We start from the raw sequence: 24,429 nt of genomic DNA, 5'->3' as shown, positions 1-24,429 counted from the left end.
AACTTATTTAACATAACTTTACCCAACAGAACCTGACCTCACCTAACCTGAAATAACAGAAATTTATTGAACTACACGTAAAGCTCTGGAAGCATATTTTCCTAGCCTAGCCTAACCTAACCTCACGAAACACAATTAAAGTGATTGTGTTGTCCCGTTGTGTTTGCGATACCGTTTCATTCAGCTTCGGTTTAACCTACATAGAGGTTTAACCTATCCTAACCTAACAAAACCTGACCTAACCTAACCTAGCCGAATGAAATTCAACCACACGTGTAGCTATGTAAGCGTACGGTTCTCCGTCTTAAATGTGTGCTATATTTAATAGGTTAACTCGATTTTAACCTAAAAATGAATCTAACTTAACAGAACCTAACGAAATTTTGTTTAACGCAACACAACTTAAGTGTTCCCGTTGTAACACAATAAAATTAATTTCATTGTACTACAAGTGGTTAAAAATTTAGACGCACATTACTCATTTGAAGAAACTTAGAACTACAAGTAGAATTGACCCCATTTCAATTAACCTGACAATGCTTGTATCAATTAAAATGTAGAACTGTAACTTAAACATGCAAATGTATAAGAGTTTTATTCAAAAATTTTTTCTCTTTGCTTTTCTTAAACTTAAGGGATGTATTTATACTATATGCAAGAACAGGGTTTCCAGCGTAATCGGTTAGGTTAGGTCAGGTTTTGTTAGGTTAGGATAGGTAAATCCTCTATGTAGGTTAAGCCGAAGCTGAATGAAACGGTACCGCAAACACAACGGGACAACACAATCAGTTTAATTATGTTTCGTGAGGTTAGGTTAGGCTAGGTTAGGTTCGAGTCGACCCATTCGATGTAGCCCACATTTGCTACTGGGAAAATATGCTTCCAGAGCTTTACGTGTAGTTCAATAAATTTCTGTTAATTCAGGTTAGGTGAGGTCAGGTTCTGTTGGGTAAAGTTATGTTAAATAATTTGATATCAGGCAAGGGTTGATACTTCACAGTTGTCGACATGTTTTTGAAGTGAAAATTTGCATCACTGGCATTATTTTGAATTTATTTGCCTCAGTGCATGATTTTTCGTCATTTTTTGAGGTTATGGCTCAACCGCACACTTTCTTTGTGTGGCTGTGTTATCTTTCGACTGAACTGTACTTCAATAAATTTTTCCAATTTCACCACACCAAAAAACTTTAAACAAATTAGTTTAAAAAAATCGGTTTGGAAGATTTTGAATTACATGCTTAGAAACTTTTATAAAACTTTGAAAGGTTTCAAGAGAATGAAAGAATATTCTTAAGACTAATACGAAAATTTGAAAGGATTTTTTTTTATTAATTTTTTGATAAAATTTAAAAAGATATTAAATTTTTTTAAACATTTATATAAATTCCGCGAAAAAAATCGGAATATTTTAAGACAAGTGTTTTAATTTTTTATATTTTTTAAAATTTTCAGAAAAATTCGCTTCTGTTTAAGACGTTTAGAAATTTTAGAAGATTCTGAGTGATTAAAAAAAATATTTTCGAAAATTAACCAAATATTTTTTAAAAACATCTTAAATTTGTAACAAAAAATGAATTTTCTACTAATACTAATTTTCAAGCATTAAAAAGATAAATAAAATAGTTAAATTTTTAATTAAAAATCAAGAAATTTCCAAAAAGAGTTAAATTTTTTAAGAAAACGACGATTTTTTAACCGAGAAGATAAATTTTCTACCAATAAACAATGAATTAAAAAAATATATAGTAATCTTTAAACATCAAAAAAGTATTAATTCTCAATAAAAATGTTTATTATTTTACACCATTGTTTATTTTTTTCACCGTTATGTACTAAAAGAATGATTGAAATTTTGATAAATAGGTTCTTAAATTAATCTTTGAATACTAAAAAAAAACAGTACTTTTTTCAAAATGTTTAATTGTGCATAATTATAAAAATTTCTTTAAGATGTTTCAGATACTTTTATGTAAACTTTTTAATTAAAGCATCCCAAATTCACATAGCCAGCTTACGAACTAGAATATAGACAATACACGCAAAATTACCCACTCTGATCTTCTCTACCGACATTGTCACACTGGAAAAGTGCCGCCCTGTTTGACCGCTCAAGTAGAACCGTCTATCATCTATTTCAGTTCGTACACTGGCTACGAATAATTGGGGGGCGCTTTATTTTAGTTCGCAAAAGCTCAGGTAAGAGGGGGCGCTCTCGAAAATCGTTCGAAATTGAATACATGGGATCGGCAATCTCACACCTCATCTCTGGTAGAAGGTAGCATTGACAAAAACGTAAGTGGTGATAAGGCAGAGGTATTTGAGAAGCTCGGTAGGGGGGGGGGGGGGGGGGGGGGGGGGGGGGGGGGGGAGTAGCAAGCAAGCGAGGCAGATCAACGAACGTGCAAAGGCTACAAAGAGCGCACAGTTTTCATAGTAGGAACGCGAAGGGGTTTTTCGCGAAGAGGCGACCACCACCGACCACGAGTAGCGAAGGGGAGAAGTCGGAGGATAATAAAAGAGTTAGAGACCAGTTAGATGAAGAAGGGGAAAATGAGAAAGCGCTAAAGAAGAATAGACAGAGAACTCCATCTGAAAGGAGGGCAGGGCGGAGTAGTCTAGAAGGCCTCGAGAAACTCATCAGAGGATGCTCTGTGGAAAGCCGAGAAAGAGGAGGCATTTAGGAAACTGGATAGCATAGAAAAAAACAGATAGAGAGTGAGAAAGAAAGAAGAACTGAAATGAGTTTGCTTGAGGAGAGGGTCAGGAAACTAGAATGCGGGAGTGGAAAAAAGGAAAAGGTGGGAGTAGAAGACGTAGTCAAGGGAAATAAGAAACTGCAGGAGGAAAATGAGAGAATGCGCAGCCGACTGAATGAAATAGAAGTAAGACTAGAAGGAGAATAGAGAGAAAAAAATAAAGCGAAATATAGTAATTAAAGGAATGAAAGTAGAAAGTGATTCGGGAAAGAAAGAAGTAGAGAAGCTGATAAACGATATTGGGGCTCAGATGAGAGTGGAGGCGGTAAAGGTGCTAGGGAGAAACACAGAAGGGAAAACAGTAGTGCTCATAGTGAAAGCGTGAAGCGAGGAGGAGAAGAGAGAAATGATGAAAAGGAAAAGGGTACTTAGGAGAAGGAGTGAACGAATTGAAGAGGACCTGACATGGAGAAAGAGAGAAAGAAGACGTAGATGATCGAATGGAAAGTATGGATAGAGAGGAGGAACGGGGATAATGTTTTGATAGGGAAGGACAGGGTGTGAGTGAATATGGTGACGTGGATCTGGGACGATGAGAGAGAAGAATTGAGAACAGAGGGAACAATACATGAAATAAGGGTAAACAAAGGAAATGACAGTAGGAGAGACGATGCGAGGTTTCCACCAGAGAAGAAAAACTAAGCACAGGAAGGAGGAGGGGGAATGATAAAAAGAGAAGAATGATTGTGGCTTTCTGGAATGTGTGAGGGTTGAAAAAGAACGAAGGGTTCTGGGAGGCTTTTGGAAAGTCGGTCGTGGTCATACTGAGTGAAACGTGCGTAGATAAAAAGGATTGGGGGGGCTTGAAACGAAAGTTGCCGAAAGGGTATGTGTGGACAATGCAAGAATCGAGGAAAGAACATGAGAAAGGAAGGGGGGGTGGGAGGCATGGTAATTTTTACAGTAGTAATTTTTTTCTCTCAATTACCTTATTCAGGGGTGCATAATAAGGGGTCGGGTTTTGTGAACAGGATTTAGTGCCGGAACACAGACATTTTTTTGTAAGAAGTTCTAAAATATCACATTCCAATATATTGGTGCTTTCCTGTGCATTTAAGAGATAAAAGTGTTCTTACAATAATTAAAGTAGGTAAAATTCTGCGTAAAAACCGTTTTTGTACCAGCAATAGCCTCGGAGTTATGGCCTTTCAAAGAACCTTGATTTTTTTCCATTTTTTGCCAAAAATCACATGTGTTTTTTGGTTTCTCTGTAGCTCGGATCCTGATTGCTAGATCTAAAAATGGTCAACAGATGAATTAAAGTAGACGTAAATACCTGTAATTTCAACAACAAAAAACATTGTCCTAACTACAATAGATCGCGCGTTAGCTCCTGCCAAAGGTGACTCATTTCGACCTAAATTTACAGGTAAATGCCAAGAGTTCAGTTTTTTGCAAATAGTTTGTTTCGTGCTTGTCACAGAAGAATAATTTATTTATTATAAATAGTGAAACATTAATTTTTAATCTATAATAAGACTCCCTAATAGAAATTACAGTAAAAAATGTCAAAAAATGCACACTTGATGGGTGCTGGAAATTTATTTATGTAAACCATTGGTTATTTATTGATTAAAAATGATTAAATATTTATTTTTGATCTATAATAAGCGTTGTTAATATAAAAGAACTTTCTCGTGTGATAACCATGAAACTAGGAATCTCCAAAAAAACACGACTTTCGAGTTTTCGGTGAAAAAATAACAAAAAATAGGTATATTTAGAACCTATTGGGACTAGGAAAATTTCTTTTAACTAACTCAAAATTAAGTCCCCTTGTATTGATTCTCTAGGAACTTTCTTCTGTGATAACCTCGAAACGAGCTATTTACAAAAAACTGAACTCTGGGCATTTACCTGTAAATTCAGGTCGAAATGGGCCACCTTTGGCAGGTGCTAACTCGCGATCTATTGTAGTTAGGACAATGTTTTTTGTGCGTTAAAATTATATGTATTTACGTCTACTTTAATTCATCTTTTGACCATTTTTAGATCTGGCCTTCAGGATTCAAGCTACAGGAAAACAAAAAAAAAACATATGATTATTGACGAAACGTGATATTTTGCACCTTTCCGAGACGAAATCCTGTACACAGAACCCAACCCCTTATTATGCACCCCCAAAAAAGTACTTAAGAGAAAAAAATGACACCTCCAAAAAATTAGCGGATAAAAGTACAAGATGACTGGACTATACGGAATTATTACAGGACATGTTAATGTGGAGAATCGACGGTACATTCCAGCAAGAATAATTGACGTGGGAATGTTCACATTATATTAACAAAATATATATATGTTTAAATTGTTACCTATATTAATTAAATAATTTTCAACTCACTGGAATATTTCAGCGTTTTTAATATTATAATTGTTGCTGGTATAAAACTGAAAAAATCTAAGTCCTGGTTTTTCATTTTTTCCCCTTTTTAACTAATTTTAATATTACTTTTTACTTCATATTTTATACAACATAAAAATTCAAGTGCACTTAAATTACTGCAGAGCTCAACTCATTTAGCAACTTATTCAACTTAACTCATTTAGTACAATTCGCTTATTAGACATGAAAGCCAAAAAAATGATTATGATTCAGTTTTAAACACATTTCTTGTAGTGTTAAAAGGCTTTTGAATTTGGGCATCTTGAATAGAAAATGTTGAAAATCTAAATGTTATTGTGAAATGAAAAATTCAAATTTATTTCAAATTGCATGTATTATTTTTTAAAAATAGAATCAAAGTTAATCAAAAAATAAAATACATTTTTTAATAATATTTAAAAATGCAACATTTGTATGGAGTTGCAATTTTTGTTGTTGTTAAGCTTCATTTTATAATAAAGTTTCAGTTACAAATTTCTTTAAAAGCAAAGTTGGAAATACTGTTATTTAATTTGTAGTCTGGAAAAAATATTTTTCATTCAAAGCAATAAATCAAGCAAAATATTTTCAAACTTATTTATTTATCCGAAGCAAGACGCATAATGTGGTTTTAATCAGGTTTCGAATAATTCATTCCTTCGTTGCAACGTTCGCCATTGATGCGATGTAAGCAGCCCCGACCACTTTTATTTTAAATATACTGTATTTTCTGCGAGGATAAATCAACATTATTATCTTTGAATATTGTTCGAAAGCGTAATTTAAAATGTATAGACTGATGGCTCTAATTAGCTTAAAAGAAAATCCGATCAATATATTTTGTCCGTAGAAAACAAGTGCATTTTGTGAAATATGGACCAACCTTGTTATAAAATATTTTTAAAAAGCATAGAATAAAAACATTAGTTTTGTTTTAATAGGGATACATAAACTCAATCTCGAACTATGCGATCTGCAATTTAAAAAAAAATAATTTCACGTATTTTCTTATTCACTGCTGTTTTTTTATATCATATCACAGTCGTGTAGCCCCGGTCATTTCATGCCAGGTGATACCCACGGACATGTTACATATCATTTCTTTCTGTCAAGAACTACATAATAATTGATCCGTTAAACAATATTATTAAAAAATTTCCGATCGTATTACGTTTTTTTCCAATAGCCGGGACTATCTTGACACTTTTTGAATAATCTTTTTTTGTCTTCAAGTAAAGTACATTGTTTTCTTATCTAAAACGATTATTCTTTGAATGCCTGTTTTAGTGGCATTAGCAAAAAAATAGAATTATAATTTACTTTTTATATTGTATTTTCCATCGACACCGGCTACATTATTGATAAATATAATTATTAATAAAGACATATTACTTTTTGAACTACTCAAATGTGCATTTGTTTTTTAACTTTGCTTAAGCAATAACCAGATGTTGTGAATTTCTCTTTAATTTCTATTTAGACCTCAGTTTTACATTTTATAAAAAAAAAACATTAATCTGAAGAAAAAAGTAGCCAAATCTGAAAAAACTACATATTTTCAGTGAACTGTTTATAAAGAAAATATTTATTATATATCTAATTCCGCTAGACGTTTTTTAGGACAATTAAAATTTCTATGGGCTGAATTTTGGTTTTGCAAGAAAATTTTTTTATTTAATTTTTTTGTTAATAAAAAAATAATTTTGAATCGGATCAAAATATTTTGGCCTGTACACTGATTAGTCTAGGATTTTGTTTGTCTCACTGTGCGACCACCCGGCTTAAGCCCTTCCCCCATTCCCCGGGTTGTAACCCCTGTTGTTCCACATTTTAGCTTTAATTTCCTTTTATTAAAAACTTATTTTTCTTTAATAACTGTCTTGCGATACCACAATTTTTGTAAAATGGGGTAACTGTTTTCCCTGCAAAATTTACCCCATACGCTTGAAAAAAGTACCATATGTGTCCTATTTGTTTTCTCAAGTGGTCTATGATGCCTGAGAGGACATCATTAAACTTTCAAGGTTGAAAAACGATTTACTGGGACATTTTTTAAGTTTTAATCTCAAAAACCGCTTTTCGAGAAAAATGAATTTAAAGTTGGCGAGTGCTATAAGCGCACGTGTTACATTTATTCTTTGAACAAGGAAAATTTGAATTTTATTTAACTTTCAACTTTAAATTAAAACAAAATTTTTTATTAAAAGTTATATCTAAACATGGTACAATTTGTGGATACATGCGTAACTTTATACGAACACATATTTTCTAAATTAATATTATAGTGTGGAAACAATTAACATTAGTATATGTAGTTTTTAGTAATTTAGTACGTACCTCTCCACAGGGTAATCTTTTACTAAATTGAATACCAGTCATTGGCGTACCAGTTGGTCGTAGTAATATGTTACTATCCATCATTAACCATTCCACTTTTAAAGGACGTTTCTGAATTTCACTATACTCGTCTTCAAACATATCCAGGAATACATCTTCGCTCTAGTAAATAATTAATAATAAAGTATAATTATTCCGACTGCTACATACAACATGTATTTAAGTTTGAGTGAGTCCGTATAATGAATCAGGTTTCAGTTCTGTATATATAATCAAGTATATTTTTATCACTTTTGATATTTTAACTTTTGGTGGCAAAATAAACAAAAGCATGCTGTTCTGCAGCATGTAATACAATTTTATGAAATTCTCTACAATTTTTACTATTGTTTAGAATTTGTTAATATTTTATTACGTGCAGCAGAATGGCATGTTTGTTTATTTGATTGCAAAAAATCAAGCTGCCAAAAAATAACCTTGATTCCAATTTCATTTAAAAATCATATAGCACAGGCGACTCATTGACAGACTTATTGTAATTCAAGTGATAGCATTAATAATTATTTTACCTTATAAAAATTCCTGAGTTGAGATGCACTTTGTTCCTTTGCAGTTTCAATTGCAGCTAGATGGGAGTCATTTAAAAAACTTACACCTTCCGAGATTACTAACTGAGTCAATAATTTAGTAGTTAAATCCAAAGTGACTAATCGCACCCTGGCATCTAATAAAATAAAAATAAACATTACACGAAAGTCTGTGGTAAGTCTTTCTGAAGCTAATAATTGACTTACTTGTTTGGCAACTTAACGTTATAATCTGTACAAGTTTGTCGATTAGTATCTCGTTATACCAATTCTTCGTCGTTTCTTGCACAGGTGAAAGTACTAAACTTGAAACCTCTGAATGGACACCCTGAAAATTTAATGTATTACAATTTATTATTTTCAAGTACAAAAGGTTTAAGATGTTTCTAGAAAGTTTTACAAATTCGTAATTCAACAATGCAAATTATAGTTCATCTATACTAACTTGATTGGTTGCTAATGCATATAATAGACACAGGGCAAATAGAGCAGCATAATCATTTTCCATGCAACATAAAGAATTCAAAATAGTTTCCAAAAACGGTTTACTAGTTACACATTCTTGAATATTATTTGAGATTTGCTGCGGAATCAACGGACTTTCCAGTGCCAGTCTCTGTTCCTTTTCTTCGTCAGTTACATTTAAATGCTTTATTTCTTCGATTGTTTCCTGTGTAATTATTGCTTCCAACTCGTTCAATGAACTAAAAGTATCTTCTTTAACGATTGAGTCATACGAGGTGCTTGCCTTGCCTAAGTGTACATTTTCACGCGGATCACAGTCTTTTTTATCATGTTTTTCGCTATTGCATTCAAACTTTTTAAAAGAATCATGTAAGCATTCACTGAAATTTTCCAATGATTTCTCTAGACTTTCTTTAGGAGGTGTAAAAGCAACAGTTTTACTCAATGCTACGTCAATATACTCTTCCAGTATTTTACTGGACCCATTTTGGACAACGTCTAAATTAGATTTTAGAATGACCGCAGCTAATGTCTTGACTAATGGTCCATACGACACAATTAAGAATACTTGGGAAAGAAGGAAAAGTGATACCACTATGCTGACGTGCTTTTTTTCATCCTGTTATATAGAAAAGTCTTTGAATTTCATAAAACTCGAACCAACATCAAACTTTATTATTTTTACTTACTTGATTCTTACAGGAGTTATTATGTTTCATCAGCGAGTATACATATAAAGGAACGAGTAACTTGTGCAGTAAGTGCTCCGACAAGACTTTATTCAAATCTTGTATATTTAAACAAAGAATGTCGTTCAAATAATGTAAATGATCCAGATGTTCCGCTACTAAATCAGATAACCTATTCTGACTTTGATGACTGAAAATAGTAAATATAGTATTGAATTCAAGATTAAAAAATAAATGCAATATTATAAATCATGTTCAAAATTTACTCACTCAGCATCATTCCTCACACAGGTATCTAATTCAATAATATGGTTTCCGATAAACCAAACAAGATTGCTGAAGTACGGAGCTGCAGTTTTATCTCGTATAAATGCCAACATAGATGTATCTTCTACTCGATAAACATTTAATGTCAAAGTGCGTACTGCAATTCGAACCATTCCTTCGGAATGATTAAAGAATTTTATTGCCTCAGTATAAAGAGGAAAATCATTAGTATGCTAAAATGTAAATTAATATGATTAAATTACGTTTGACATTGTGGAAAATTATAAGTCTGTTTTCTTGAAATTAACTTTTCACGCCAAAAAGTTAAAAACCCCCATTTACAGACATTTCCTACACTTCCACGACATATTTTTCTTCACTTATTTTCATCCATTAACAGTATAACTAAACCGATCTGGTCTATTCACAAACAAGAAATCCAGAGTTAGTTAGGGAACGCTAGATTTCTGACGTGCATTGTCATTAACCAACGATAGCTTATATTCTAAACATAAGAGTTCCAAGTACTAATAGCCTGAATTAAAAAATATAAATAAAAAGCTTCATGTGTACCTCGTTTACCTCGTTATAAAAGAAATGAATGGTGTGAGCATTTAACTTCAAACTCAAAGTCTTCAAGAAACTTATGTAGTACGCCATCACCTCTTCATCGCTGAAGTCAAATTTGTGAACTATGATACTGTTCACGTGATTGTTACTTAATAAGTAATCTGAATAAAATCAGAGAAACATTAAATGTTACTTCAAAAGCGTCCTTTTAAAAATCTGAGTTGAATTCAATGAGCGATAACTTACATAAGGAGGTTTCGTTACGTATGTTCTCGAACAATATATTAAGCGTCTGGAGCAATTGTACACATACATAGCTTCCACATTTTTGTTTCATTATCCGAAGAAAGAATGACAGCATGTTTTTTTCTAGAAAAAAACTGTAATATGATATTAATCATTAAAATACTATTCATCTAGAAACCGTTAAAAATTACATCAAATTTGTAGGCAAAAGTACCGAAATGCACAGAAAAATGTATCCAAAATTTCCATTTGTAATCAATTAATTTTTGTTTTTAAAATATATGACGCTGCCATAAAAAAGCAACAGAAAGATTTTATAGCACACAGTAGAATAAATTCAGCAACCGATTTTTTGCCACATTCAAACAAAAAATAATGAGTTTCTATTATTTGATATTGATATGCATACACGGTAATCTTGTTCTAAAATTATTCAATAGTTAAAAATAAGGATATTTTCTCATTCTGGAGTACTGTAATGATTTGATACAAAACAGATTAGCCAAAAAAAGTCCTCAAAACAGGTGCATGAAAAACGCTGGTTCGCTTATCATAAACTAGAAAATCTGCGTATTTTGAACATTTGTTGTAAAAAGTATCGCTTGCACCGTATGAGGCAGACATTTTTTGTCTTGCGCGATGTTTGCAGAATTCGACTTCGGTCTCGCGGTTCCTTGACCTACAACTCATTATACAAACATCGCACTCGACAAAGAACGCCTGTTTGCCTCTCTATATGCATAATATACTGTTTAATTGGAAAAACACCAAGTTAGCTATCTCTTTACACAATTTGATTATAACAATTCACTTGATAATTAAATTAAATACATCTGTAAAATTAGGTTCCTGAATACAGTTTTTGAATGGTTTCAAGTATATCTCGGTCATTATCATAAAGATAAAAAATGGTTAAAGTCCATTTTTTCATGTATTTTTGAACCTAAAAGGAATAAACAAAAAAATCGAAATAATGCTTCTGTTGCGGCGACGGATTTTATTCATTATTCACTTACTCGAAAACGCTGCTGTCATTTTGATCCCCCCAGATTAAAATTTCAGCTATTGATCTCAATGTTTCCACCAACAAACCTCTGTTGTTCTCCGAAACAGTCTGATTTTTTGACAGAACGTTGTACAGGTACCTAATCGACAAATTGTTGATAAATGCGTCAAATAAAACTATATGAGCGGATTCACTTCAAATCAGGTAAATAGCCATACTTCAAGCCGTAGAATCTCCTGCTAACAAAATATGTTCGTTTTTAGAGGAAATGAGGCGACATATATTATTCCGATTCAAGAAATTTTGTTTTGCGAAACTATAAGTATTTGAAATTTGAAGTTTGTTTCTTAAAAAAAAACATTAAGGACAATGGGCCAAGACCGATTGAATCTTCACTATTAGCAGCATGTAGTGGAATTTTATTACAATAATCCTACACGACCTGGGCTCTCAAAAATAAGAAGTTTTGGGGATATGTATACAACAGGGCTAGGACTTAATTGCGGGTCGATGTAAATTTACTTAGATTCTCGGGGACCTGGGTACGCGAAATCACGAGTATTAATTGAGTACCCTGGTACCTGTATAATGCCTGGGTAACCCGGTACTCGAAGAGTTTTACTGAATTTTGTATTTAGTCGTTTTTATTCATGAAGAGTTCCTAGGGCCACATAGCTGTATAAGTAACAGGCTGTACACATTATAAATCCAATGTGACAGCGATCGATTTGACGATTAAAATTAAAAATAGGTATTTAAGAGGACTGTGTACATGGGCTTTTGGAAACATGTCGTTTGAGCGTATTTTTTTCCGAAAGTATTGTGAAAAATATCACTTATGTGGTATGTCTGAATTAGTAAAAGAATGAGCTATATCTATGTGCGATCAAAGGTGAAATAATGTTTATTATATGAACAATATGATTGGTCAAAGTTACGCTAGATTTAAAAGCCAATTTTTCGGCATGTAATGATTAATTCCAAAAGATTAATGTGTATCAAAGAACTATTGATTTTAAATAAATGTTAAAAACACGAATAAACGAAAAGTATTTTTGGATTAATACTAGAGAGATCTTTGGGCACGCTCACGCTGTTGTACTCACTGCAGTACAAACCCTTTATCTCATACCGGAAAGTTGCAGGGCCCTAAGATAACAATGCCTAGGCTAACTGTAATTTACATCTGGCACTACGCTCAAGAAAACCATCTTAGGTTCATTTCTGGATTTTCTCTTTAGCCACCAATGAAATGAATGAAATTTTAAAGTTCCAAAAAAATTCGCTAAAAATACTACTCGGACGTTCAACGAATTTGCATGTTTCTTGAAATTCTGTTCCTTATCTTTCATATAAAATCATATAAAATAGTCGTAAGAAGTTGAAATAAAGTTTGAAATTTAGAAAATGCTGTATTTGAATTTTTGTCTGATCGAAGAATTTCATGTAGATAGTTTCGAAATATACTTGATATCAAGTAACAATTTGGATTACAATTTCTTATTCTACTAGAAAAAGCTCGAGAAAATGTTATTTTTGTTATAAGAATCTTATTTTTTAATTATTTAATAATCGGTACAAGTCTTCGAAATAAGTCTTCAATTCGTCACACAAAACTTTTAAAAAGTTTGTTATTAAAAAAATTGTCGCAGAACGCGATAACATTTTTTAAGTTCTGTCGATAAAAATGTTAAACGTTCATTAAAATTGACACTTTATATCATTACAAAAAGTTTTAAAATGGTCTAAAACACGAAAAAATAAAATATTACACGAAGAAAAATTATTGGGAAAAAATTGTTTAAAAAAATGTTGATAGAAATGGTTTTTGAAAAAATGGATAAGAAAAAAAAACGATTTTTCTAAATTTTTGAAAAAAAAAGGTTTGAAAAAAAAGTTCGAAAGAAATAATTGGAAAAAATGATTGGGCTTATGCCTTTTTGCTACACAAAACATTGGCGCTTATGCTAAAAAACCACAAAATTATGACCGATAAAAATTATTTATTTAAAAATTATTTCATTTATGTTCCGGTTAACAATTAATTAGTTTTACATTCATATGATGTCGCATAATAATAAAAAAAAATTTAAGAGAACAGACTGGAAAAATGGTTGTTTTTTTTATAACTTTTTTGTGCTGTGGCTAATGAGGATGGTTTTTTTCATTGACTTTCAATTCTGTAGGTAGATAGATAAACGTTTATTTTTCGACCTGCTGGCCTTAAAAAATTGACTTGCTTACACTTCCATTTTTTTAAAGAATTTTCTTACATCTATCTCTTACAAATTCTATCCATCCACACCTTATAACTACTCCGCATCGCTTCTATATCCTAACCTTCCTCGCTGCGTCTCGCCTCGCACGCATGTCTCTTTCCTCGCTATGCCTCGTATTGTCAGCCTCTGTCTCCGCGGCTAACGCCTAATACTTAATTACTATTTACAATATTTACTATTTTTCTTACATCTACTTCCTCTTCTATTTACAATTTTTCCTTCATTCCACTTCCTCCTTCCTTCTCTTCTTCTCCATCTTATCCAACACCCCTTTGTCCCCCCTTTCATGCAACAATACCTCCATGCTTATCCCACTCCTTTCCACCTCTTCACATTCCTCCAACCAGTGCTCAACTTTTACATCACCCTTCCCGCACAATTCACAAATTCTCTTCTCTCTGGAAAACCAGAACCCCGTAGCGTTAGAAATTTTATTCGTAAAATAAAGTTTAAAAATGTAATATATGTATGTATTCATTCTAAGTAAGATTATTAACCTTTGTAGACAAAAAACTTCCTGCCAATTACTACTTATTTTTGAACTACCTTTTTTGTTATATGTTTAGAGTATAGAAATAGTGGGTGATAAAATTTAAAAAAAGTCTGAAATTTACACTTTTATAATTATCAATAATATTCGGACCAACTCTGCTGTCCCAAATAAGAACATGGTAAGTCGCACTTGCCATAAGGGTCAGCCTAGCGTTTCACACGGATTACTCACATAGAGTTAACCCCTTTTTTTGGTAGAACGTGACGTCATGGCAACTTAAACGTCGGGGATCCGAATCACCGAGTCAGATCATTAAGCTCACCCTTACCCCCGGTAAGGGTGTTTTCTGTTTCCTTACACAGAGAAAAAAATATCGCCCCAGCCTAACGTACACTAATTGTGGTTCTCCCACTACGTGTGCTATTTGCTCATGATTTGCGCCCATAATTTACGCATGCGCACACCTAATATCGTGCTATAGAGGGGGCATCCGATAAATCCGCAATTCCTGGAATTTCCCGCCCCTACAGTCCCGAAGTTGGAAAGTTATCGGACTTGTACTGTATAGAAAACCACGATAATTGACAGTGTCTTATTGTGTCTTGTACATTTTGTATTAGAAGTAGGTTTCATAACCAGGTTAGAGCTTGTTCGTAAAGTTACGCGCAAGTTTTTACCTGTATAGATTTAGTTTCAATTTCACGAATATATGTATTATGTAAGAGGATTATAGTTTTATAATATAAACTGAAATAAATCTTGTAGAAGCGTAAGGGAAATGCTGCCAGTTCTCAGCCTGAAAAATGTGTAAAGAATAATTGCGGGAAAAAAGGGGTCGAAGGGAATGAAGGACTCCTTAAGTGGAGAGGGAATGAAGGACTCCTTAAAAGGAGAGGGAAAGAAGACTCAGAGGGGAAAGGTCTCTGGCACTGATCTGAGGCTGCAACTCGAGTGCACCGCGACAAATTTGGAATGTGTCGGTTGATCTTTGTCAATAAAATGAAAGAGGTCAAAAATATATCTCGGAGCTTCATTACTGCATATTTTATAAAGCAAATTGACCATAAAAAATTATAGATTAATCGAATACAAGCATTAACCATACACTCAAGATTAGCAATCAGCTCATCAGTAATTTCGTCATATACCACACAACCGCAGTCAAAGAAAGGGAGGGTGAGGCTTTTATTTAGGAGGATACGCGACGGAGTAGGAAGTGATTCTTTTTTTCTGTTAGCTTTTTGAGGATTCTAAAGGTTCTTCTCGCAACTTATCCGCAACTTGTTCATTCCACGTAAGATTCTCCTAACGGGAGAAAACTTCTTCTAGAACTTGAGTGATGATGGCAGTAGCTGTGCGCAAGGGGAAAGCTTATACCCACCTGAAAAAACAAATCAGTGACCTTCCTAGTGCGAGGATAGGGGGCCATTAAGTCAACGGCGACGGTGTCTCAAACCTTTTTCGTTGGCCGTGGCCGTTGCTGGTAGGGGTATTTGGTTCTCACGGGTTTACAAGAAACACAGAGGTGGCAGCTTGTAACATAACGACCAGTTTCTCGGCTCATCCCGGGCCAGATAAAATATTCACTGATAGACCGTAGGGTTTCCTCGGCTCCCGGGTGTCCAGAGAGTGGTGCGACGTGAAACTCCTCTAGAATCAGTTGCCTTATGGCTTTGGGGGCGGAGAGCAACAAATTTGGAAGCATCCGTGGCTCTGTGCCAGAACCCATTTCTGGTCCAGACGATGGTTGTTGAATAACCGACTCTCCTCCGTTGTTAATCGTGGCTGGAGTTCTATTTGGGTCCAGCGGTAAATGTCTCGTTCGATATCCGGGTCTTCTGTTTGGGCGATGTAGACTTCCTCGAAGAGATAGACAGTATTGGTTGCTCGTAATACTGGAACATGTTCGTCTCGATCTTTGGGCAGCAAGTTCGGTATATGGGGGGCTATTGTACAATTCCCGTGCTGGCGCGCCAGTGAGGTTTATTGTTGGTGGTCATGGTTTGGTTTGTGCTCGGCGGTTTCTCGGCCGCCGAGCCTCGCCAGTTTTCTTGCGGAGCATTCCTCGTCTCTGCTTTGAGGACGGATCAGTCTCGATGGAACTGATACTAAGGGCAGTAGTAACAGTGCGGGCCATTTCACAGTTTTTCATCTTCCGGAGATGGGCGTTGATAAGCTTGGGGTTTTTTCGGCTCTTCCTTCTTCAGTTCCTTCCGTAGTTGGTCTCGTTCAGTTCAGCCTCCCTGAGAAAAGTCTTAGGGTCTTTCTGGTGGTTCCCTGAGAAGTTAGGAAGTTCCAATGTTGGAAACCGGACTTAGTCTGGTTTAGTTGGTGGTCCGCTTGGCTGCGGCCTCTCAGTGCAGCCCAATCTGGCGCTTAATGATGAGAAAAGGCGTGAATCATAACGACGAACCGAGGGAGGCGAAGAACTTCTCGCTCTTTGACGCAAAGGGGCCGTGACGCCGGGTACCCGTGATTGTCCAGCCTTGTTGTTCATTTTGGTTCATGGTTCGTCAGACGTTGTAAATCCGAAAAATGGGGCAGCGCTGCTGTTTGTTGAGAAACAGTGTTAATAAACAGGTGGCTGTGTCACTATGCTATGAAGTGAGGGGCTTTTACTCGTGTCATGTGTTGCTGATGAGCCAGACAGTGTTGTTGTCCAACTTGCGAGGCGAGGTGGTGCTGTCCGACGGTAATGGGGCCGGAATATTTACAGTGGTAGAAGATGGTTCAAAGATAGAGTTGAAGATTGGGTTTACCCTTCCTGCGACGTCCTCTTCTTCTGCTACGTGGTCGTTGGTTTTTATTGCTTCTTGTGGAGGGTTGTTGTTGGACGTTGTCGGATTTTGTTGTCCACTTCCTGAAGTGACGGAGATCTGCCGTGTAGGGATGGTACGTTCAACAATGGTCTCCTTTTTTGGCGGTGGAGTTGGAATTATCATTCTCCGTGAAATATTTCGAATTGTTGATCTTCCCTTTCGAAACTCGTGAGATGAGACTGCTCAGGTGTTTCGTCGTGCCTCTAGGTTGGGCCGCCAACTGATATGCTCCCAAATAATGAATGTTTAATTAAGTAGAAAATATTCCTAGTATAATACGTCTAGTGTCCCCGAAAGAGGCCGGTGGTTTACAGGGCCATCAGTTAGTGGAATGTGCATGATACTGCCGGGTCTTCCAGTCTAGTTCTTCTGTAACCTCCAGTGGTTTTGCGAATATGTAATCTTGGTTCCGAAGGAGTCACGAGTCCAGCTCTTTCGTGCCCTTGGGCGTAATTTGTTGACTCACTGGAGGTTGCTGGTAAGTCCTCCTACCCGCGGCTTTCTTAAACTGTTCCCAAGGATTCGAAGATTGCATTTACCTGAACTTAGATCCTTGGCGACGTGGATGGATTCCGCATACCCTAGGAACTTGGTTATTTTAAATGTTTGCACCTCCCGATCTTGTAGGATGTCCCTTCTAGGTCCCCTGGATAGGTCAAACCCTCCGGAAGATAACTCAATCGGCGTTTGGGCTTCGAAAACAGAATATGGGAGGTTCTACGGACCATCCGCGAGTAAGGCTGGCAGCCTAGTGGTGGTGAAGGTGGAGTTCTTCTTGAAACCGGAGACACCGCGCCGATTGTTGGACACAGCCATTTTCTCCTAGGCGTTCGGGGACTGGATGGTGAGATAGCAAGAAATCCGTTATCTGATGGTAGCGACTTGTGTCTATTCGCTGTGATGGAGTATCCGCGCTCCCGGCAAGCTTCTGTTTCTTTCTGTTGACGTCTTCTGATGGCTCGGGCACTCTTTTGGCGGGGGTTCAGCTACAAAGATTTCCTCGCTCAGTAGTCTGTTAGAATGACACCCTGGGAAGGGGCATTACAAACAGAGATACTAAGGGGTGGAACAGGAACTGATCCAAGATCAGTTCAACTTCGATTTAGACACTAGGCCGAGAGTTTTTCTCGCTTAGTAGTTTGTTAGAATGACAAGCTCGGAAGGGACATTATAAACAGAGATACTGAACGGTAGACCACGGGCCGAAGTCCAAGATCGATTCAACTCCGATTTAGGCACCAGGCCGAGAGATTCCTCGTTCAGTAGTCTGCTAGAATCACACCCTGGGAAAGGGCCATTACAAACAAAGATACTAAACGGTTCAACTTCGATATAGGCACTAGACCGAGAGTTTTCTCGTTTATGAGTCTGTTAGAATGACACCCTGGAAAGGGACATTACGAACAGAGATACTGAACGGTGGACCAGGGACCGAAGTCCATGATCGGTTTCAACAATTCAAATTTTTGTTTGCTCTAAAAAGAACTGAGGTTACATGTTGATGACAAAACTGTTTAATTCTGAACAGTTATTGATTTACTCCTATCAACTTCCTAGTTAGATTGACAGAGATAGAGGAAAACGTTGATGGTGTAGTGTACTGGACGTCTTCTCGTGACCTCGAAGAACGGAAGACAAAGTAGTCCGTGCGGTGTGCCGGAAATAAACGAAAAAGGGGTGGGGATGAGGGATCCCCAACCATCACCCCGAATAATGATCGAAATGGAAGAAGTTGTTGTGCGTTACCTGTTTGGGGATTGTTACACAATCTGAGCGAAATTTGACATGACTGGAATTTAAAGTGACGTTAATTATGTGTGGAAAAAGCCCGCAAGCTGTAAAAACCCACAAAAATCTGTTAATTTATTTTATAGAAGAAAATATGAGAAAAGAAGAAGAGAAGGAAGTGGGGGTATAGGGACGAAGAAAAAGAAAGATTCTAGTAGGTCGGGGGTGGCAGGGCCACTTCGACCTGGGTGACTTATTTCATAAGAAAGTCTTTTGTCATCGCGTGTTTATCAAAATTATATTTCCCTAGAGAGAAAATATGTTCAAAAGATGATCATGATGCAGATTCGTAGAATTTAATGGCGGTTTCTTTGATATACTCTGAGATGTATGATAGTTGGAACTCTGTGAAGGACAGAGTTCTTAGTATATCTGGGGGTTTTATTATACGTCTGAGAAATTTATTTATTTTTTTTATTTGAATGTGATTGATATTACTTGTTGACGCATCTCCCCACATTGTACATGCATAAGTTATGATTGGTCGGATACAAATTTTGTAGATTAGGAGTCCATATTCGGGTTTTAGACTCGAGTGTCTATTAATAATGGGATTTAAGCGCGAGAGAACCCCTAAAGCTTTCCCTTTAGTTTCACGGATATGTTGCTTCCAATTAAGATGTTTATGAAGTTTACCCTCTAGGTATTTTATGGAACTCTTCTATTCTATTTGTTCGTTAAACATTTTGGGTAGATCAATTTTAACTGGTCTTCTGACTGAAAAAAGAATTGATTCTGACTTTGCTACATTTATTTTTATTCTCCATAGTTTAGCCCAAGCCTCGATGACTTCAAGAGCTTTGTTAAGTAGTTTTAAAATTTTTGGAACGGAACAGGAAGAAGTGAATAACGCGGTGTCATCTGCATATAGTCCAATTGAAACTTCAGGGACCTCAGGGATGTCATTTACATAGATAATAAAGAAAACCGGTCCTATAATCCTGCCTTGGGGCACACCCGCTCGGATGATTTTCTCTTTTGAGAGTGGCTGGCCTATTTTGACGGAGAATTTTCTGTTAGAAAGATAAGAGTTTATAAAGAGGATAAGCCCTCTCAGAAAATTTTAATTTATTAGTTTTTTTTGCAATCCTACATGCCAGACACTGTCAAAAGCTTTTTCTACGTCATGGAAAACAGCTCCAGTATGTTTTCTTGGATTGAAATTTAAGCTAATGGCCTCGGTTAGCTTGAGCATCATGTGCTGCGTAGAGTGACCTTTTCTGAAACCGTATTTTTGTCGTTTAAGGATGCTGTTTTCTTCGAGGTGAAAATTTACGCGAGTATTATTTTCTTCAAAAATTTTGTTCATTGTATTGAGAAGACTAATGGGCCTGTAGCTGATTGGAAAATATGGATCCTTGCCTTTTTTCTGAAAAACTAAATTGTGAGCTATTTTCAAAGATTCAGGGAAGTAGCTTAGTTGAATACAGGCATTGAAGATAAGAGCAAGGAGTTTAGGCAAGAGATGGGAAGCTTTTTGAGGACTAGATTTGTAATTGCATCGGGGCCGGGAGCTTTCTGATTTTTAGTATTTTTTATTTGTTTGGTTAGTTCCTTATGGGTTATTTTCTTGGAGTTATCAGTGTTTGGGATTTTGAGAAATTCGAAAACAATTTTTTCACATTCCGCAATTTGCTGAGTATCGGATGGCTTGTCATATGGAGCGGAGTTACTTTTATAGTTTTCCGCTAGGAGATTTGCTTCATCGATAGGAGAGAGCGTCAACATTTGGTCTCGATTTTTGAGAGGGGGAATATTAGTTCGCGGCTTTGTTAGGGCTTTAGTTTTACGATATATAGAGTTATCCTTGATCTGAAGTTTACCGACTTCTTTATCCCAATTTTTACATCTGTGCTCTTGAAGTTTAATTGCTATAGTTTTCCGAAGGTGGTTAATGATGTTTTTAAGGATACAGCTTTTAGTTTTCTGACGCGTTCGGCAGAGTTTATTGTGAGTGTCGATAAGGTCTTCAATCTCGGAGATGAGAGGTGGATCGTATTTGTTAATGGTGGTCTGAGGGACTTAAGTATGAATGGCAGTTTTTGTACTAGAGGTAAGATTAGTTATGGCTCCGTCGATGTTGCTTGCGTTTGTTATTGAAAGCGTGACCGGAGCTTTTTCACAATTTGTAAAAAGGCTTCGAAGAACTGGTCGATGATCTGAGTCTAATTCATTAATGGTGCAAGTGTCATGAGTATAGAAATTTTTTTTGGTAATTGCAAAGTCAATAAGGTCAGATTTATGTTTGGTGTTGTGAGGGTAAAAAGTATGCGAATTTGGTGCTGAAACTGAGAGATTATTATCATTGATAAATTCGAATAATTGTTTTCCAATTTTGTTAGTTGTTCTGCTTTTCCAAGCTACTAGGCAGTCTGATAATTCTCTGAAAAATGAAACACGGGGACGTTTTTTTGGCCAAAGTCGGTTTTTTTAGGTCGATACACAGCTTGTCCAACGATTTTCTAACTTTTTTATACCGTCCGAAAAGTACTCGATCGGAAGGTCTCCAAAATACGCCTCAGTTTCAGCTATGAGCTCCTCATTTGAGTAAAAACGCTTACCGGTGAGCCATCTCTTCAGGTTAGGGAACAAGTATTAGTCGCTGGGGGCCAGGTCTGGTGAATACGGTGGCTGAGGAACCAATTCGAAGCCGATTTCATGCAATTTTGCTTGTGCAACTAAGCATGAATGAACAGGCGCATTGTCGTGATGATAAAGCAGTTTTTTCTTCTTCAAATGCGGTCATTTTTCGGCGATTTCGATTTTCAATCGGTCCAATAATGATGAATACTATGCTCCGGTTATGGGTTTCCCTTTTTCAAGATAGTCCACGAATATTATCCCATGTGCATCCCAAAATACGGAGGCCATAACCTTTCCGACCCATTGTTGCGTTTTCGGTCGGCTTACGCGAAAATAATGCCAAATTCTGCTGGGAAGTTGTCACACGAATTCGTTTTTGGTCCACTGTGAGCAAATGCGGCACCCATCGCGCGCAGAGCTTCTTCATGCCCAAAACTGAATGCACGATATTGCCCACACGTTCCAATAATATGCCTACAGCATTAGCTACCTCTCTTAATTTCACTTTGGGATCATACTTATCCAGGGGTAATACTTATCCAGCTTGGCCTTGGTCTTGGATATCGTTTTCTTGCGAAGATAGTAGTGTTTGATAAAAACTCGAAACTCAGATTTTTCCATATAAAAAAAAACTCGGAGGCTAGTCGCTTCTCAGTGCTGTAACTTGTAAATGCGTAAACATAAATGGCTGAAGTTTTGACAGGCGTCATTTGAAGGATCAAGCTCGATGAAAATGGTTCACATTAGTGAATACTAATGCCATCTCTTAGAATTTTCAGGTACTTATCAGACTGCCTAGTAAGTGTTTGGCATTTAGGTCCCCTGCAGCTGTTACCGAGGGTGCAAGTTAGAATATTTTTCTGTAGTCATTTTTTGTAAATTCGCAAGAGGGAGTTTGATAGAGTGAGACTATAGCATATGGTTTCCCGTGAATTTTAATTTGTATAGCAGTACCTTCGATGGCTTTAAGTTTAGGAATTATTAGTTCGTGGTGATCGATATTTTCTAGAATTAGAATCGCGGTACCTCTATTAGTGTTATTTCTGTACAATTTATATCCACGGTCTAGGTCAACGCGAAGGGATTCACGTAGTAAAGTTTTATTGAGCAAGCAACTGGTAATGTTATTTTTGTAGAGGTATGTTGCTAATTCGTGTGTTTTTTTAAGGATACCTTCGGCATTCCAAAAAATTATTTTGTGTGTTGTTATTGAAGTTGGCCATTTTTTATAGCAAAAAAAAAGTATATTACTTTAAATCTCGGCGGCTGAATTTATAGCTTCCGTAATGATGATTTTTCTCCCCATTATATCGGTGGTTAAGATTGTAGCTCTTTTTAAGAAGTTTACTGAATTTATATTTATATCTTGAGTAGATGAACTGTTATTGAGAGTGATTACTGGAGTGTTTTTGTTTTGTGGAATGGTAAATGTCGCGGAGGCTGGTGCTTCAGCTCGATTATTACTGGGTTTTAAGACTTTGAATGACTGTTTAGTGTGAGTTTTGATTGTGTTCATTTTTTATGTAGAGGCGACGGCTGTGCTGTAAAGTGGTAATTTTTGCGATATTGGGGTATTGACTACTAGGGCGTCGACATGTGTCGGATTTTCTTTTGGTTCAATCTGTACAGCTGGTTTGAAGGGAGTAGTTTCTTTTTATGAATTTAGAGATTTTGATTTATTCTTAGATTTTTAAGAGGCTTTTTTAAAGGCAGAACAGCCCCTGTAATTCGCGGTGTGGTCTTGAGGGCAGTTAGCGCAAGTAGCCGGCGATTCACGATCTTGTGTGCATTCGTGAATCAGATGCGCGCCACGCACTTCACACAACGTGGAGTGGCATGGCACATGTCAGAGACATGATGGAATCTTTGGCACTTGTAGCATTGCTGCTCTAGATTAGTTCTAATTTTACGGTAGTCTTCAATATAAGACACGCAAACTGAATAAACATATGGGCCGATGTTATATACTATGGGTGGGTATTGAGTGGACAGTTTCAGGAGTTTATAGAGAATTGGGTAGGGGTGGTTAGCTCCGGCCACAATTACATTAATAGGGGGTATTTTTCCCGGTCGTGCTGATTTTTTAGTGTTAAGGTTAGGTGGATCAATTAATCCTTTTAGGTTAGGCTGCGCGGAGCAAATTACTGAGGTTCTCGACATCCTACTGCTTCCTCTGAGAAGTTGCTTTCAACTTCTTCCGCTTCCATCTTGTTGATGGCTACTTTACTGGGGGTGCTGCTTCCTCCTTGGACAGGAGGCTGGTTTTGAGCTCTGACATGGCTGTCACAGAGCGCAAAGTATTTCAATCAATCGAGTCGATGCGCCTGATAGACCAGAATCTATCAATCTATCACGAGCATCTCAACAATTTTTGAAAAAAATAATTAATTCACTGTCTGCTTTCCAAACGAACTGACCTTTCAAACATCGCGGTGTGCCGGGTGAAGGCCGAGTGAAGATAGTGGCACGAACGCGTGCCTTTATGCATAACGCGCAGGGCGCGCGCCATGGCAAGCATCGATTCTCTCAACTTTGCGCATGCGCGCAGAGGGAGGTAGCTGTTCGCTAGTTCGCCCCACCATTCCGTTTTTGGGCCCGCGCACCGTAGCTCGCCTCGAGTCTCCCACTCTGGCTAATGTGTGTAGAGAGGGGATACTTTTTCGCGAGTTGCGAAAAAGTCCGTCCTTCCGTCCGTGGGCCCGCGCGCCAATGTATAATATCAATAATAATTTATTAGCGCGAAACTAAATATTACTTACTATTTCCATTCGTGATTTTATTCATAAGGTCATAACATTTCAATCCAACTTCCAATCTTTTAAAATACTGATAAATGATCAGTTTATAAGTATCTTACTAGAAAGTTCTACTTGGAACCTGCATTCAAGCAAGACAAGTTTTTGGAAATATAATCTAAATTGGTAGATTATAGAAAAATGTGAGTGGGAAAAAAGCAAGACTCGTCGGGGTTAGAACTGGGAATTGTGGGTCCGGATGCAATAAGGGCACATAAAATTTTTTCGTGCGAAAACGAAGTCCTCTGGAGGCTTTAGAAAAAATTTTCGAATTTTAATTTTAAAAAGATATATATGGATGTAAAATTTGATTGCGCATCTTTTTTTCTCAAGACAAAAAGTTGTAACTTTTTTAGTTTAAAAATTAAAGCCAAAAAACTTACTT

At 36.4% G+C, this 24,429-nt stretch overlaps 1 protein-coding gene across 5 annotated transcripts in view; it reads right to left on the bottom strand.

Moving 5' to 3' along the window:
* LOC117171801 (protein CLEC16A homolog) overlaps positions 1-24,429 on the bottom strand; it is a 66,689-nt gene that overhangs the window by 21,302 nt on the left and 20,958 nt on the right. For 2 of the 5 annotated variants that reach the window (XM_033359417.1, XM_033359412.1), the window contains exons 2-10: positions 11,298-11,426; positions 10,282-10,415; positions 10,039-10,196; positions 9,469-9,698; positions 9,199-9,388; positions 8,490-9,128; positions 8,252-8,372; positions 8,027-8,181; positions 7,458-7,619 (exon numbers count right to left, since the gene is read on the bottom strand). In XM_033359417.1, coding sequence (XP_033215308.1) covers positions 7,458-7,619; positions 8,027-8,181; positions 8,252-8,372; positions 8,490-9,128; positions 9,199-9,388; positions 9,469-9,698; positions 10,039-10,196; positions 10,282-10,415; positions 11,298-11,426 — 1,918 coding nt within the window. Of the gene's footprint in view, positions 1-7,457; positions 7,620-8,026; positions 8,182-8,251; positions 8,373-8,489; positions 9,129-9,198; positions 9,389-9,468; positions 9,699-10,038; positions 10,197-10,281; positions 10,416-11,297; positions 11,427-24,429 lie in introns of those variants that run through there. The other 3 variants (XM_033359414.1, XM_033359413.1, XM_033359416.1) reach the window with 3 other exon arrangements.

This window comes from Belonocnema kinseyi, chromosome 4 (assembly GCF_010883055.1).
Source record: "Belonocnema kinseyi isolate 2016_QV_RU_SX_M_011 chromosome 4, B_treatae_v1, whole genome shotgun sequence".
Classification (NCBI taxonomy): Eukaryota; Metazoa; Arthropoda; class Insecta; order Hymenoptera; family Cynipidae; genus Belonocnema; species Belonocnema kinseyi.
This window is presented reverse-complemented; position numbering and strand designations above follow the sequence as displayed.